Consider the following 15,862-nt stretch of genomic DNA (forward strand, 5'->3'; position numbering starts at 1 on the left):
TTGCACTCATTGCTTTCATGTGAACACAGAAGTCTCCACTCCGCTATGTGACCAGATCACCCCCTTGACTGGGTGCTGGTGCATTTCCAAGCAGTATAAAACACGCGTAATATGCGCTAGGTCTGTGACATTCCTTAACTGTTCATTTGTTGTCCATTCTGCAGTTTTTTTAATTAAAAAAATGTGTCTTAATATGCTATCCCCACTTCACAGACATGTGCACACTCGCACGTACAGACACTTCTTCTCGTCCCTTCCTACCTAGAAATAAGGAAGGAAAGAAGGTAGTGTTTATTGTTCACCTACTATGTATGTAGCCTCATGCTAGAATCTTCCAATACAAGATCTCATTGAATCTTCTCTCCAACCTTGGAAAAAGTCTTTTATTTTCTCTACTTTATAAATGAGAAAATAGAAACTCAAATAGATTAAGACATTTTCTCAAAGTTCCACATACAAGAGCTAGGATTCACTCAGCCTCTTTTTTTTTAAGGCTCAAAGCATGTGTTTTTTTCAATAAGACCTTTCCCCCAACATTTAGTTAAGAGATGAGTGTTTTTTGCTCATTACTCACCTTCTGATTTATTTTCACTGATTCCTATAAATATTTCTCTCAAAAATTTAAAGGTGAGGGTCTGTCTTAGGGTGCCTACACCAAACACTGGATTGTCAAACTGAAAAAGAAAAATCTAAAAAAAAAGAATGTCATTTTCATGTTCATGTCTTTTAATAGGTAAACGAGTTAAAATTGTATGTGTGTATTTGAGTGTATAAAATGTTAGCACTTATGTTAAAAATAAATTTTGTCTAAGTGACCCTGTGATATGAATATTGTGAAGGCGTACTGATACGGCTTTGGGGGTTTTATACTATTTTTGCACACGGAAAACTGAGTGCACCATTAGGAACTGAGCTTGGGGTCCTGATGTGGCTCTGGAAGACCCCGGGCCCTCCCTTCTGTTTGGAGCACCAAGCACTGTGGGAATCATTAGACTAGCCTGGCTCGCAGTCAGCACTCCATCAATATTTGTGAAATGGGATGCAGTCTTTTCCTGACACGTGGCCCTAATCTTTGTTTCCTTCTCCCCCACCCTCCCCTTCATCCTGCAGGTCTTTTCTCTGGAGTCCTGGGAGGCAGGTCATGGGCAGGACTGCCTCTGGCCTGCACCATGAAGTCTGAGCCTGCTTCCACTCTGCCCCCGGCCCTGCTCTGCCTGAACACTCAGCTTCCAGCTGCTCCCTTCCCCGCAGCCCCCTGCTGCTAGGAGGCAGACCTTCAGGACTGTTCCTTGTCCTGTTTCTACCTTTCACCTGACTCACCTCACTGCTCGCTTCTCCTCCATCACGGCCCCCCCGACCCCAGCCCTCTCCCCGGCCTCCCTGGCTGGGGTGTTTGGGGGTCCACCGGGAGGACGGCATTGTTGAAGGCTTCCACCCGCCGTGCACTTTCTCCTCCTTGAATCAAGGCCTCCGGATCCACATGGATAGCTGAGATCTTTTCTTGGAGAAAGACACTTTGCACCCTCACTTTCTCAACCTGACTGTCCTCCTCTACTGCTGCCCTGTCTTTCCCCTCTTCACTGAGTTTCTTGCTCGTGTGCCCGCAGCACGTCTGCGGCTGTCTTGTTCACTTTCCTCCTTCCTCCCCCTCTAGATCTTTGTGCGTGTGCCTCCTTCCCCTTGTGTGTTCTCTGTCCCCCACCCATCTCCTCTTCCTCCCTCCCTTCTACTGCAAAGGGGGATTTTCCCCCGAGGGCTGTTCTCTGCCTGTCTGCCCCTCCGGGGCTTGATCCCGGCAGCCACGATGAGCTTCACCACGCACTCGGTTTTCTTCACCCTGAAGGTGAGCGTCCTGCTGGGGTCCCTGCTGGGGCTCTGCCTGGGCCTTGAGTTCATGGGCCTTCCTAACCAGTGGGCACGCTACCTCCGCTGGGATGCCAGCACGCGCAGTGACCTGAGCTTCCAGTTCAAGACCAATGTTTCCACGGGGCTGCTCCTCTACCTGGACGACGGCGGCGTTTGTGACTTCCTCTGCCTCTCCCTGGTGGATGGCCACGTGCAGCTACGCTTCAGCATGGACTGTGCCGAGACCGCCGTGCTGTCCAACAAACAGGTGAACGACAGCAGCTGGCACTTCCTCATGGTGAGCCGTGACCGCCTGCGTACTGTGCTGGTGCTTGATGGTGAGGGCCAGTCTGGGGAGCTGCAGCCCCAGCGGCCCTACATGGATGTGGTCAGTGACTTGTTCCTCGGCGGAGTCCCCGCAGACATACGACCTTCTGCCCTGACCCTTGATGGAGTACAGGCCATGGCCGGCTTCAAGGGATTAATCCTGGATCTCAAGTATGGCAACTCAGAGCCTCAGCTTCTGGGGAGCCAGGGTGTCCTGTTGGATGCCGAGGGACCCTGTGGTGAGCGTCCCTGTGAAAATGGTGGGATCTGCTTCCTCCTGGATGGCCACCCCACCTGTGACTGTTCTACCACCGGCTATGGTGGCAAGCTCTGCTCAGAAGGTAAGGCCCTCTTCCCTATTCCTCTATCGCTAGAGGCCCACTTGGGTTGGGTAAGGACCAAGACCCCTGACGGAAACCAGCTCTATCATTGAAGTGCATCTTTAGCTGCATGTCAGATTATTGCGTCCCTTTCCCTGAGGAGGTGGTAGAAATCCTTTGCTTGCTCTCAATGGAAAATCCATCAGAACTCAGCAGCAGAGAATCCTGACTACTCAACCATGGGCTCCTTACGCAAATATTTGGCTGTACTCAAAAAGCTAGATAGAGTAGACTACAGGATGTGTGTCCCAGCTGAGTTCCTTCCACCGCAGTGCAGCTTAGCAGGATGAGCCCAAGGTGAGAAGTCAGACAGAAATGGGCAAAGTGGTTATCTCCATCCCTCCTGATCCCTATCCTTGGGGATAGATGGGAAACTCCCCATCACTTCTTCCTTATCGTCCCTAACATAAGGAATGCCTGTGCAGAGAAAAATGCGGGAGATGGATGGACTGCAGGTCCACACTTGGCCTGCTGTAAATCCAACCCTTCAGCTGTGCCCCTCCTCCTGCAATCTTATGGAAGGTGTCTACCAGGTGGACAGGGCATCTGGGGATGGGACTTCTCGCCTCCTTGTTCCAGCACTAGGATTTTCCACGTGTGCTTCCTCTTTCCTGTCCTCTCCTCTCCTGGTGCGAGAAGGCACAGACAGGAGCACTGTCCAGCCAAGCCCCCAGGGGAGGTGGCAATACTCAGCCTGGCCTTGGAGAACCTCCCAAGTTCAACTACAACTTCCCAGGGGGAGGGAAGGAGGGATTTATGCCCAGAGACTTAGACTGCCCTCACCTTTTTCACCAAATTCTGACTATTTGGGATTAGGAGAAAAGTGGTCTAGGCTTTACTTTGACAAATACTTAGATTCCAGATTCCTGGACTCACTGAAGGCCTAGATTTCAATACCTGTTGAAGTGACAAAGTGACCATTTGGGTGTGTGTGTTGGGAGGTTGGGATGAGGAAGACACAAGGAAGTTACATCCCCTCCTATCTTTTTAGAGTTAAGCCCTCTGTTTGTTTAAAGATGTTTGTGTCACCGTCCCCTGCTGGTCTCTTCATGGAGGTGGTGGAATGTGGCTTTCAGCCTTGGTAGCCCGTTAGGATCACCTGGGGGAATTAAAAGACTCTCAGGGGCTTCCCTGGTGGCACAGTGGTTGAGGGTCCGCCTGCCGATGCAGGGGACACGGGTTCGTGCCCCGGTCCGGGAAGATCCCACATGCCGCGGAGCGGCTGGGCCCGTGAGCCATGGCCGCTGAGCCTGCGCATCCGGAGCCTGTGCTTCGCAACGGCAGAGGCCACAACAGTGAGAGGCCCGCGTACCGCAAAAAAAAAAAAAAAAAAAAAAAAGACTCTCAGGCCACACCCCAGACCAATTCGTTCAGAATCTCTAGGGGGCGGGGTTCAAGCATTTGTATAGTTTTAAAGCTCCCCAGGTGATTCCATTTTGCAGCTAAAGTTGGAAACCAACAGGTCAAGGGAAGTCAGGTAGGTGCAGCCAGGTGAGTGTCTTAGTGGTGACTCCCATTATCTCTTCGTTCAGGTGATGCCCCACTGCCTTGGGATTTGTAATTATAAACAGTGTCTGCAGGTGTTCCTCAAACTTTCCCAGAACTTCCCAATCCCTAAAGCAGGTTGTGGTTGATACGAATTTTAGCAAGTAGTAGGTATTACACATTTTTTTAAAAAATAAAAACAAAGTTTATTTCACAGGTGATACATGCTGGATACTAGGACACTTTGGGGATCTTGTTGGGAGCCTCCTTGTAGGTCAAGTATGGGCTACCTCGAGTGCTTCTTTCCTTTTTTGGGCTGGACATCATACCTCCCTTCCTGTGGGTGGCCTGCAGGAGAGGGAGATGCAAGACATGCATCTCATCCTTTTTTGGCTTCTGTTTTTCCCCATTGAACCCATTGGAAGAAGGGTTGGGGAAGAGGGGTAGAGGCAACACCAACCCACAAAGCCACTTTGCGACTGTGGTTACTGAAGCACTTATCACAAGCAGGTCCCTCCTGGAGCTGACTGCAGTTCCAAAGCTTCTTGGCTTTGGAGAAAGTTCTGCCTGAAGATGCTGACATGATCACTTGTTTTCTCCTTCACCCAAAGGATCTGTTCTGTTCTCAGAATTTGCCTTGGAAGCCGGCATTCTTCCTTTCTAGGGACCAGGGTGTTTGCAAGTGTGTTGTTAACTTGCTGATTATCCCTGATTGCATTTTTTGTGTTTAAAAAGAACTCATTTCCTCTGGGCAGGTTTGGATCAGCACTTTTCTGCAGGAAGAATCTCTATGCTGTATATGTATACAATTTCTTCTCTCTCTCTCTCTCTCTCTTTTTTTTTCCCTTTGGTTCGGTTGTGTGTGTGTGTGTGTGTGTGTGTGTGTGTGTGTGTGGTCTCCAGAGGAATCTCTTCAGAGCAGATGATAGGCAATTTCTTAATAGCTAAATACAATATGTATATTTTAATAATAGTTCTTTCTGTAGGGTTCAGATCATCTCGTGGCTATGGACTGACACCTCTGTCTGTAGAAGGCAGACACACAGCATATTTCCTTATTCTCTTGATACGTAATATAGTAAATAAACTCGGTAGTAACTAACACTTGGTTGGTTTGGAGCAGTGCAAAGTTTGAGGTGAGGATGGATGCTGGGACAGGTACCAGAATTTATTGTTGGTGACTTGAAGCCTGTTGATCCTGGTAATTGTCATTATGTCTAATCAATCACAAAAATGCATTTCAGGCTTTTAGAAAATACCCGTTCTCTCCACACACAGTTGAGTTTTAGAGTAAGCAGGGAAAACTCACCTGTAAAATATGAAGGGGAAAAAAATCACAGCTGCTAAGGGTCAAGCAGATCTGCATAAAACAAGATCAATAGCCTAAATAAATGCCTTCCCGTTTTCCTAAAGATAGTGTAAAGTGGGTAGTGAGGGTGCGTCTATTCCCTCCTCTCTCCCCCATTTTAAATTGCAAATGTCACAGAACCAGGGGACTTAGTCCCAGCAGCGGGTCCTGTGTACCAGGCATCTGATCGTCCCACTTTGCAGGATGGGCCGTGCCCTTGATTGTGTGAGGGCTTCATGCTTTAGCAGTTCAAGAGTAGGAAGGGCTGGGAAGGCTCCTGCAGCTTCCGATGGATGTGGTCGGGGCCTGTTGGAGGCGCTCTCTCGGTCCATTAGCTTCTAGCATGCTGGCAGTATTGATGTTTGCTCGGCCCGTCTGGCTTTCCATGCCTCAGTGGCTCCAGAATGTCTCCACGCTGCACCCCAGGAAGAACGCACAGATGGGCCCATCTCTTCTATTTGCTTTGGGCTATTTTGATCCCTCGTTGGGTATCTTTTCTCGGTAAGACCCGCAAGACACCGGAGATGGTTGCTGTGGGAGAGTTGGGTTTAGGGGCAAGAGCTATGGACACAGTATCTTCTGTTTCCTGGGGCGAAAGGCTATTAGCTCTGGCTGCAGACTGAACTCCACACAGCCTACTTGGGAAAACTTCATTCCAAGACTCCCAAACCAATTAATAGTCACATTGAACATTCTGGCACATGATGGAGGGAGAAGGGGGTCCCAGATTTTTACTTCTAGGTGTGATATTTATCAATAAAACGTTTGGGTTCTCAACTTCAGATTTGTTCGAGTTGACTTTTAATCTTTTTAAACCACTTTAAAATTATGCAAATCTGGTTTGGAATATAGTCCAGCTGCGGTGGATCATATTCACCTGGCTTCTTCTGTTTAGTCCAGTCTGTCCTGTTTTGGGCATCCCTGAAGCTCCCTGGGCAATAAGGAGGTATCCCTAGTGCCCTCCAGAGAGCAGCCCCCTCATGGGTCATTGGGAGTTTGTCATTACCTTGAAATGAGTTTAAGCTTGATTGTTTATTTTTAAAACATCCTTAGTTATGAATGTGCAATTTCTCAACAGTCTTACAGCCATGAAGAATTGATTCACTGCCAAGGTGTATACATTTCAGTCCCAGATTCTCTAAAGAGTTCACTTAGCATGAAGTCAGCCTGTTGCAGGTGGGGTGGAGCCAAGGAAGGATGGGAAAGCTTTCCCAGGTTGATCTCTACTCTCACATCTTAATACACGGGTCTACCTATGTCACATATCATTTGTATGTCCACGTTTTTAGGTTAATTCAGTGAAGAGACATGAGGTCCTCTTCAGCTGGCAAAAAAAGAAAAAGTTGGTTCATTGTCTGCTATCTTTTCCTGCTGACTTGGGCAGGTGCCCAGACCAAAAAGCTGCTTGCTTTGAGTCTCAGCTGTTAAGTTTTCAGGTGTTGGGATCCTACAGTGAAGTACGGTTGTGGGTGTGGGTGATAGTGGCCAGTCTTATTACAAGCACGCGGTTGTGTGGTACCCACTAGCCTCCCATCCCCCATCCCTCCTGCTGTCTGAAGCTGACATCCTACTCAGGTTGGTTTGACTGATGGCTCAACACACGACTGCATAGCCTTGGTATGCCTTCCTGAAAGTGAATTTCAATTCGTTTTCTTTTTACTGAGAATCTTGCCTCTCTTCCCCCATTTCTCAAACCCAGAACTAGGACAGAAAGGTGTTCCAAGAGAAGGTGCTTGCCCCGGAGGCTTTACCAAGAGCCAAAGACATTGATGCTATAGTTGAGGTATGGATGATTGCCCCAGCTGGATCCTCCTGTTTGGGGCACTTGCGTAAAAAATACAGTCATTTCCCCACCGCCTCCCCCTTGCACCTCCTGCCGGAATACGAACGTGGCTTTGTTCCTAATCTAAGTCAACCCTGAATGGCCTAGGAGGGGGCAGGCAGTAGTATGTAATCAGGAGTAAAGGCTAGCTCCTTTCAGAATCCTTCCCCCTGGTGTGGAGAGACAGAAGCACAGAAGCAGGGAGGACTGCTGCTTCTGAGACTTGATTTCCCACCTGGTATTCGGGCTTTAGGACCAGCCCAGCTCTCCACCGGCCCAGCCAGCCAGCCAGCCAGCCAGCAGGGGCTGTCGCTAAACGAGCCTGAATAGGGGTCTGATTGCTCCTTTCTCCTCCTCTCTTTCTGATTACCCAGTGAGATTTCCTGGGTATGCTGTATGCTAAATGGCAGAGCAGCCGCCTGCCACTTGCTCCAATTATCCCTCTTTTAACTGCGAGGGAAGAGCAATTTTTTTACTGCCCCCCCTCCCCCTCCACAATAGCATCTCTGCCTCCTTTAAAGAAATAAGACCCTTCTTCCTAGTCCCCCCTTCAGTGGGGTGAGAGCAGCCTTCTCCCTTCGCATAGCCTGCACACCAGCTGCTGGCTGCAAAGTAGGTGGGCCTTGTGTAATGCTTTGGTCCATATTCAGCCGCTGAGGGTCGGGCAGGCATTCTGCCAGAACCCTTCCAGTAGCAGTGAACTTGCATTTGCATTTGGTAATGAGACACCACAGGCCCAGCGCTGGGGGGCTAATCATCGAGTCCCCTATCTCTCTTTGCAGGCTGTCCGGGAGAGGTTTCCAGTTCCTGGAGCAGCTGCCCTCAGCTAGGTATTCTTCCTCCATCACAGGGCAGAAGAGGTGGGGTGTGGGCTGTGCTTGGGGGATGGAACTAACGTGCCCTCCCCCATGATGACTCCTATTGCCCTGGAGTCACTGGCTCTGCTGTGAGTCCAGAACAGTGAGGCCCCAGAGGTGGAACTGGAGTGAGAGAGGCTTAGGGGCAGGGCTCTGAAGGTCAGGTACCCTTCTTAGACAAAAATAATAATGATGTTATTATTGCTATGATTGAGTACCACCATGTGCCTGACATCCGAGGTGCATTGTCTCATCTAATCCTCACAGCGCTTCTATGCAGTTGATATCATTAACTAGCCCTGTTTTACAGATGAGGAAACTGAGGAGCAGAGAAATTGAAAACTTGAACAAGGTTTGGTGGTTAAGAACATGGCTTCTGGAGTGAAAAAGATCTGGACTTAAATCTAGGCTTGTCCACTTACACGTTGTCTGTCTTTGGAGAAGGTTCTGGAAGCTTCAGCATCCTTATCAGTAATAATAACAACAACGATAATAATAATAATAGCATCTAACAGTAATAATAACAACAATAATAATAATAGCAGCTAACAGTCACGGGGCACTCACTCCATGACTGCTCTGTATTAGCCCTTGTAACACTCAGAACCACTCTTGACACGCTGTCATTATTCTAATTTTGTAGATAAGGAAGCTGAGGGACAAAGGGTAAGTAATTCCCCCAAGGCCACACAGCTCAGAAGAGGCAGGGCTGGAGTTTGTATCCAGACAGTCTGGCTTTACAGTGCACACTCTTAACCACTGTGCTGTCCTGCCTCGCAGCAAAGCAGGGATAACAAGAAGTCATACGTTAGGGAGTCGTTGAGAGCATGAAATGAGATCAGACATATAAAATTATCAGTATAGTCTCTGGGAGAGAATGAATCCTGACTCTGGGCTGTTAGCCGCCTGGTGGGTGTAAGAACAAATTATGTGTCGATTTGGTTTCATAGAAACCCGTTGAGCTACCCCCACCTCTGCCATTTTCCTTCATCCCAGTTTGAGAAGTGGCAGAGAGAAAAGGAGGGGAATTTCAGGAAAGTATAGAATCCAGTCCCATCACCATTTTGCCCCTGCCTAAGAGCATGGGTCGCTGACAATGGTGGTGCCCTTTGGACTGTATTCAGGACTCTTTGCCTGCAAATGGGATGTTCTGGTCCCCACAGCATCCCGATGAGGTAGGTAGGACAGGCCTTACCATCCCACTGAACAAGTGAGGAGCCCCAGACGCAAGGTGCCGTGGGACTTGTGGGTAGACAGCATGAGGGCAAGCTTGGATGCTGCCTATTTGGCAGGTGTCTCTGGGACCTGAGAGCCCAGATCCTCAACACAGCATTTTATTTCTGCTTCTAGGCTCCCTTCATGAACATAAATGGCCTGTGTCTCCATCGTGAAATGGAGCAGTCATTGCCTCCCTGGTTGCTGATGATAAGCAAAATGTCAGACTCCTGGTGCAGGAGGTTATCAGCTTGGTCAGTCCCAGGAGAGAGAAAGAGAGGATGTGAGAGAATGAGAGAGAATGAATGAATGAGTATTCAACTCCCACCCTCAAGACCCTGGTTTGAAATGAAGTGCCTAAGAATGGACCTGTGGGTCCCGAGGGAGTTGGAGCACGGCTTCCCTACACTGGAGCATCGCTGGACAGCACGACCTCTTCAGACTTACCTTTAGTTTCCCAGGTACCAGGAAGTGTCCAGCAGCCCAGCCAGGGTTGGTGGTAAAAGGTGGAGCTCCTGGATTAACCTTTCACACTTCTTGCTCTCCTGCTGACTCTCTTCCCAGATAACAAAACCAAACTCCCTTTCTCTCTGTTTATTCTTCTCTTCTCTTTTGTGTGTGTGGGAGGGAGATTATTACAGAGGTGGATTTGCCACAAAACTAAACCTTTCATATATCTTCACTTGCATGGGTCCCTTCAAGGCCCCATGCCTAATACTGTATTGGTGATTTTTTTCTTAAGGAATGCCCAGTATCATAAGCTTCTCCTCCCCACCTCTGTGGATCTGCCTCTGTTAAGAAGGCTTGTTGCTGCCCAGTGACAGCAATGTTGCTCTGGGTGTATGAGTGATTCCCCAGTGACCGATGACCCTTCATCACAGACGCATTTCCCCTCACTTCATAACCAACAGGGCAGGAAGAGCCATGGAGAGGGAGTGTGGGAGGATGAAGGCCTGTAGGAATGTTGTTTGGGGAGCTGTGGTGGGAGCGGGGGACATCTAGGGTATACAGTGGGTAACGAGGGTGTGTTTAGAAATGTTTGCTGTAGATTTAGAGGAACCAGTTGGTGTTTAAACAGAGGGAGCATCCTGGTCCCTCCTGAGGTTTCCCAGCTGAAGTCGGGATGCTTGGTTTGCCGTGGCTCACTGAGTGGCTGTGTTATAGGTGACAGGCTGTGGATGACAGAGGAGAGGGACAAAGCGTGGCTCTACGGGCCTGTCTCCGTGATCTGTGTGGGAACTGACAGCGCCACTGGGTTGTCATTACAGCTGTTGTTCTCCAAAAACTGATGTCTTTGGGTGACCTATTTAAAAGCAATATGGGGGCTTCCCTGGTGGCGCAGTGGTTAAGAATCCGCCTGCCAATGCAGGGGACAGGGGTTCAAGCCCTAGTCTGGGAAGATCCCACATGCCACAGAGCAGCTAAGCCCCTGCGCCACAACCACTGAGCCTGCACTCTAGAGCCCGTGTGCCACAGCTACTGAGCCCGCGCACCTAGAGCCCGTGCTCCACAACAAGAGAAGCCACCGCGATGAGAAGCCTGCGCACCGCAACGAAGAGTAGCCCCCGCTCGTCTCAACTAGAGAAAGCCCGCGCGCAACAACAAAGACCTAACACGGCCAAAAATAATTAATTAATTAATTGAAAATAAAATGAAAGCAATATGGGGCCCCTTTAAATGTGTCATCATCTATATCTGCTCTCAAACCTCCACTGCTCTCCACAATATTCCTACGTAATGTATTTTATAAAGTTAAAAAAAATTTTTTTTTTAATATCCAGGAACCAGTACCAGCAGCTTTTCAAAACAAATTGATCTCATAGTCATCCAGCCAAACTACCCAGCTCCACTCTGTGAAAAAATTTACTTTGCATGTGGGCCTAAAAATTGTGAAAGCTCTCAGCTCTTCAAGGAGGAAATGCAGTTCTCTGGAAGGGTGTGCAAGGTCCCAAAGAGGGTGGGGATGAAAGAAAGGCGGGGACACAAGCTGTAGGCAACAGGAACTCCCGGTTTAAGCTGTGAAATGCATTTAAGATCCTTTCGGTTTTACCAAGGCTCTTATTTAATTTCGGTATCTTTGTACCTAAGAAGACGGCTCTGGGGAGCTTTTCCTTCAAGTTTCTCCATGAGACTCTATGCATCCAACCCTTTTCTGACATTTTGGCCTCTCGCCTGTGGATTTGGTTCTCCTGAAGTGGTCCTGTTTGCTGGTGCAAAGCCTTTGGGGGCCAGGGTCTTGATAGTCCCATGGTTGTCGGCAGTGTTAGGGCTGGTGTCTCCACTCTGGCAGGCAGGGCGTTCCAGGCAATTCTATAACCTCTCCTCCAGGTATGACTGGAATAGAAAAAGTGCAGCGAGAGAGTGTACAGCTTGTATACTCAATACGTTGCTTTCAAATAAAAACGAGTACCCCATTGCAAGGAGGGATGAGAAGGCTGAAATCACTTCTCTGTGATTCAAACAGTGGGAAAGGGCTCACCAAACACTCACGGTCTCTTCGTTCCTCCTCATTCTCTCAGCCTTCTTTCCTCTCCAGAAGGGTCTCACATGGTTAGCCTTGGAGGGCTGAGGGAATGAGGAAGAGTGCGCCTGAGGGTGTTAAGCCTCTCACCCTTCGGATTCTGAAAGACTAATGATCATTCCCCAGCATATTTGTTTGATCTAGGTCAGGAAAGACAAGGCTGGAGTTTAGGCTGAGGCAATGTGCTGTGAGTCCTTCTTTTAAGGAGACACACTGAAATGCGGGGGGACTCTGATGCTGTGGGAGAAATCCTCTGTGAGGGATGAAGCACAGATCCTGTGACCCATGTAGAGGACAGTAAGACATTTTTATCACCTTCTAGCCATGGCTTTGCTTGTGTAATGTACTGAAAACCAAGGTGCATGTTAAGAATCATGGGATAGGGCTTCCCTGGTGGCGCAGTGGTTGAGAGTCCGCCTGCCGATGCAGAGGACGTGGGTTCGTGCCCCGGCCCGGGAAGATCCCACATGGCTGCAGAGCGGCTGGGCCCGTGAGCCATGGCCGCTGAGCCTGCGCATCCGGAGCCTGTGCTCCGCAACGGGAGAGGCCGCAACAGTGAGAGGCCCGTGTACCGCAAAAAAAAAAAATCATGGGATAATATGTTTGGAGGGGTCTTTTTTAAAAAATTGAGGCATAATTGACATATTAGTTTCAGGTGGGTAGCGTAATATACAAATTCGATATTCGTCTATATTGCAAAACGGTCGCCACAGTGAGGCCAGTTAATGTCCACCACCATACATGGTTACACAGTTTTTTTTCTTGTGATGAGAACTTTTAAGATCAGTTCTCTTAGCAACTTTTAAACATGCAATACAGTATTATCAGTAATATAGTCACCATGCTGTACATTACCAGAGGGGACTTCAAAGGTCATTGGGTCTATTCTAACTATTCATTTCCTATCCTCTTCTCCACTGTATGACATCTCTGCCCCACCCCCACCCCCCCAAAATCCCCTAGTCAACTGCAATGGCAGAGGCTTGGTACTTTTCAAGGCATCCTGATGTATCTCTGATTATACTGAGCATCAGGGAGCCCTTCCTACATGAGGCCAAGGTCTGCTTCTCAGACACTTCCTCACTGGTCCTCATTCTAATTAAAGCAGTCTGACCTTTGCCATGGGCCATGTGGGTGAGGGGGATGGGTAGGTCATAACATTTCTGGATGATGCTTTGTAGGAATGAACCCTTGTGCAAAGTAAAATTCTTAAGGGATTCTCTAATATAGCACTAACGGTATACACACCGCTGAGTTATTTAGAATTGACTGCTTCTGATTAATCTTAAACAACATGGGAGGGATTGATGTGGGAAGAGATTCTGATGTAAGCAGGTGATTCATGCTCCAGTCATTTTGTTCCTAGGGAGCTTCACTCTGAAAGATTCATGGTTAGCCCCATTTCTCTGGTTCTATTATCTGTGCCTCATTTCCTCCCCCTAAGATGTCCCATCTTCCTCCATATTCAGCCAGCTTTTCAGCATCTCTGAATTTCCAAGGTGCCCCCTGGAAACCTCTAATGGCAATAAGCAATAAGATGAGAAGTCCTAGAATGCTATGGAGTAGAGGAAAATGGAATTGAATTGGACTTGCTTTACAAATCCATCGTGGCAGCCAGGGTCAGACACCCCAACAGACATCAAGATTTTGCTAAAAAGCCTAGTATGATGCTTTAAAAAAAAGATAAGGGTATGAAATGAAGAAGTATTGAGTAGCTATTCCTGGCAACTGGCCTTGGAAGCATATGCCCTATTCAAAAATGCTTCCTACTCTGCCAGGTTGCCTTGGGTATCCCATGTTTTTGGCACTGTTGGGAAGAAGTCTCCCAGGGAGAGGATTAGGCAGGGCTAGAAGATGTTGCTCCCACACTGGCATGGACTGGAAACCTGCCAAGCAAATGCCCTCCTGCACCCTAAAAGGGATGAAGCTATTCTTGGCTCTCAGCCACCTCCCCATTGACAGTCATTTTACTGACACTGCAGCAAAGAAAGGAGAATTTGTCTCATAATTCATGGTTTAAAATAGTTTACTTTTAAGAGCAAAGCCCACAGCCATCCTTTTGAGTCCAAGCATTAAAATATACTCAGAGTCACCGACTTCTGTGCAGTCCCGTTGTCCAGCCAGGTTCTATGTGCTGCGTTCCTGTGCAGGGAAATGGGCATGACCATCTCATATAGTCATGTGGTAATTGCCACGTGGGAAGATGATTGGGTTTTAGTTGCCGTGGGAACTTTGTTGTTTGCTCATCCTGATGTTGTTTTCAGCCTTGTGTTAATTTGGATTGGAGCTATTTTTTCCTTGTGTAGAATATATAACCAGTGGGCTACGTTTTGATGTGTCTCATGGCTCCCTTTGGCTTTCACAACCTTAATGCAAGTTGCAGTAGCTCAGCTGGGTTTCCTGATTCCTTCTGCAGGAGTGTATGCGAGGAGGAACTCTCTTTGAGACCTGTAAGACATGAAACCATGGGAAGACTCTGTTTCCCTTTGTTAATGAATGTTCCAGGCTTGTATGCTAAATGGCATGTCTCTGGTATCTGACAGAAAGCAGGTGCTCAATAAATGTTTGTTGCCTTAATAAAGCACACTCCGTGTGGATGTGTGTGCATGCATTTCACGTTTTGTATGCGTGTCTGTGCATGTGGTCTCTAACGTGTGATGGATGGATGCAGGTTCCCATCAAGAATGTGAGCTCAATAATGTCTGTTTAATACATTGATTACAGCCATGACTTGGACCACAGTGGCATGGGCCACCACTGGAAATACCTTCTTTTAATAGGAAAAGTGACGTGTTTGCTGTGGGGCAGTTTTCACAGAATCTGTGTCAAACACATGTACGTTCCACTTGGCTTGATCTAGTTGAAGATGAACTAGCAAGACTTTTTTGTGTTTGTTTATGAGCCAGTGGTTTCCTGTAACAATCATAGACCGCAGCCAGCCTGGGACCATGTAAATGCTTGTGGAATGGCTGTTTGAGGCAAGCACGTTGTTGTCACTGGAGATGGAGAGGCCCCATTAGCTTGTGTGGATTCCCTGGAGAAGAGGAGGCTCACTGGGGACAAGATAATTGTCCTCGGATATCGGAAGAGCTGCCCTGTAGAGGAGGGAGTGGATATCAGACTCGAGGGTTGAAGGGATCAGAGCTACAGAGGAGGATTTCTGATGCTTAGAGCTGTTGGGCCATTGAATGCACAGCTTTGCCAAGTCCTGTTGCTGGGAGGGGTGCAGTAGGTGCTGGAGTGACACCTGTCAGAAATGTGTGCTGGTGTGTACGTGCCTTCAAACCAGGGACTCCATGGTTCTGGGGGTCTCAGCGGCCAGGCCTACCCTTATGTTTGATCACGTACGTCCTCTGCAGTTCAGGGATGTGGAAAGATTATTCTCCAGATCAGTGGCCTTCAAAAAGGGGCACATGCAAAGACCACTTGGGGGGATATAGGAAGGAAACAATTAAAATGTATAGTTAACTTATATGCAAATTATTTATAAATAAATATACATCTCTCAGGAGAACATGGTAACATTATTTTTCCTAATGGGGAGTTGGTTCAGAAAGCTTTGGAGGTCACAGATCAACACTCAAATCTACATTTATCTCTAATTGGTTATAGTCACTCGACCCCCAGGCTCGCAGGTTTCAGGTGGAGGCTGTTGCCCAAAGTGTTCTGGATGCCAGTGGGATGTGTGTTGGGCTCCTCTGCTCTGTCTTCAGCTCTGTGTGTGGTGGTCTTGGTTGACCTGGCCAGGGGGCTTTGGAGGGTCCCACGGGAAGTTACTCCAGTCACACCTTCCTCTTTCAGAGGCCTCACTGTTTGGAATTATTGATAATATCTACTATCTCAGAGCTTTTCTCAGCATAAAAAAATCATAGTGTTTGCTGAGGCAACTTTGGACTGTGTAAGAGAACAAAGTCTTTGAAGTATGTTCAAGCATTTGCAAAGCAGTCCTTGATGTATAATCATCTATTTGTTGAAATAGACCATCTGTTTACTGGAATAAGTGCATTTTCTGACATTCACTGAGTGAGTGCCTGTCGTCTACCCTTGAGGATCTTATGGACT

General features: G+C 48.0%; 1 protein-coding gene across 17 annotated transcripts in view; it reads left to right on the forward strand.

Annotated features, from left to right (window-relative positions):
- Positions 1-15,862, forward strand: part of NRXN3 (neurexin 3) — a 1,686,346-nt gene that overhangs the window by 65,126 nt on the left and 1,605,358 nt on the right. For 10 of the 17 annotated variants that reach the window (XM_027120193.1, XM_027120194.1, XM_027120200.1 and 7 more), the window contains exon 1: positions 994-2,513. In XM_027120193.1, coding sequence (XP_026975994.1) covers positions 1,805-2,513 — 709 coding nt within the window. In that variant the 5' untranslated portion in view covers positions 994-1,804. Of the gene's footprint in view, positions 1-993; positions 2,514-15,862 lie in introns of those variants that run through there. The other 7 variants (XR_003435587.1, XR_003435591.1, XR_003435588.1 and 4 more) reach the window with 1 other exon arrangement.

This window comes from Aethalodelphis obliquidens, unplaced genomic scaffold (assembly GCF_003676395.1).
Source record: "Aethalodelphis obliquidens isolate GAN/ISIS:26980383/991018 unplaced genomic scaffold, ASM367639v1 scaffold21, whole genome shotgun sequence".
Taxonomy (NCBI): domain Eukaryota; kingdom Metazoa; phylum Chordata; class Mammalia; order Artiodactyla; family Delphinidae; genus Aethalodelphis; species Aethalodelphis obliquidens.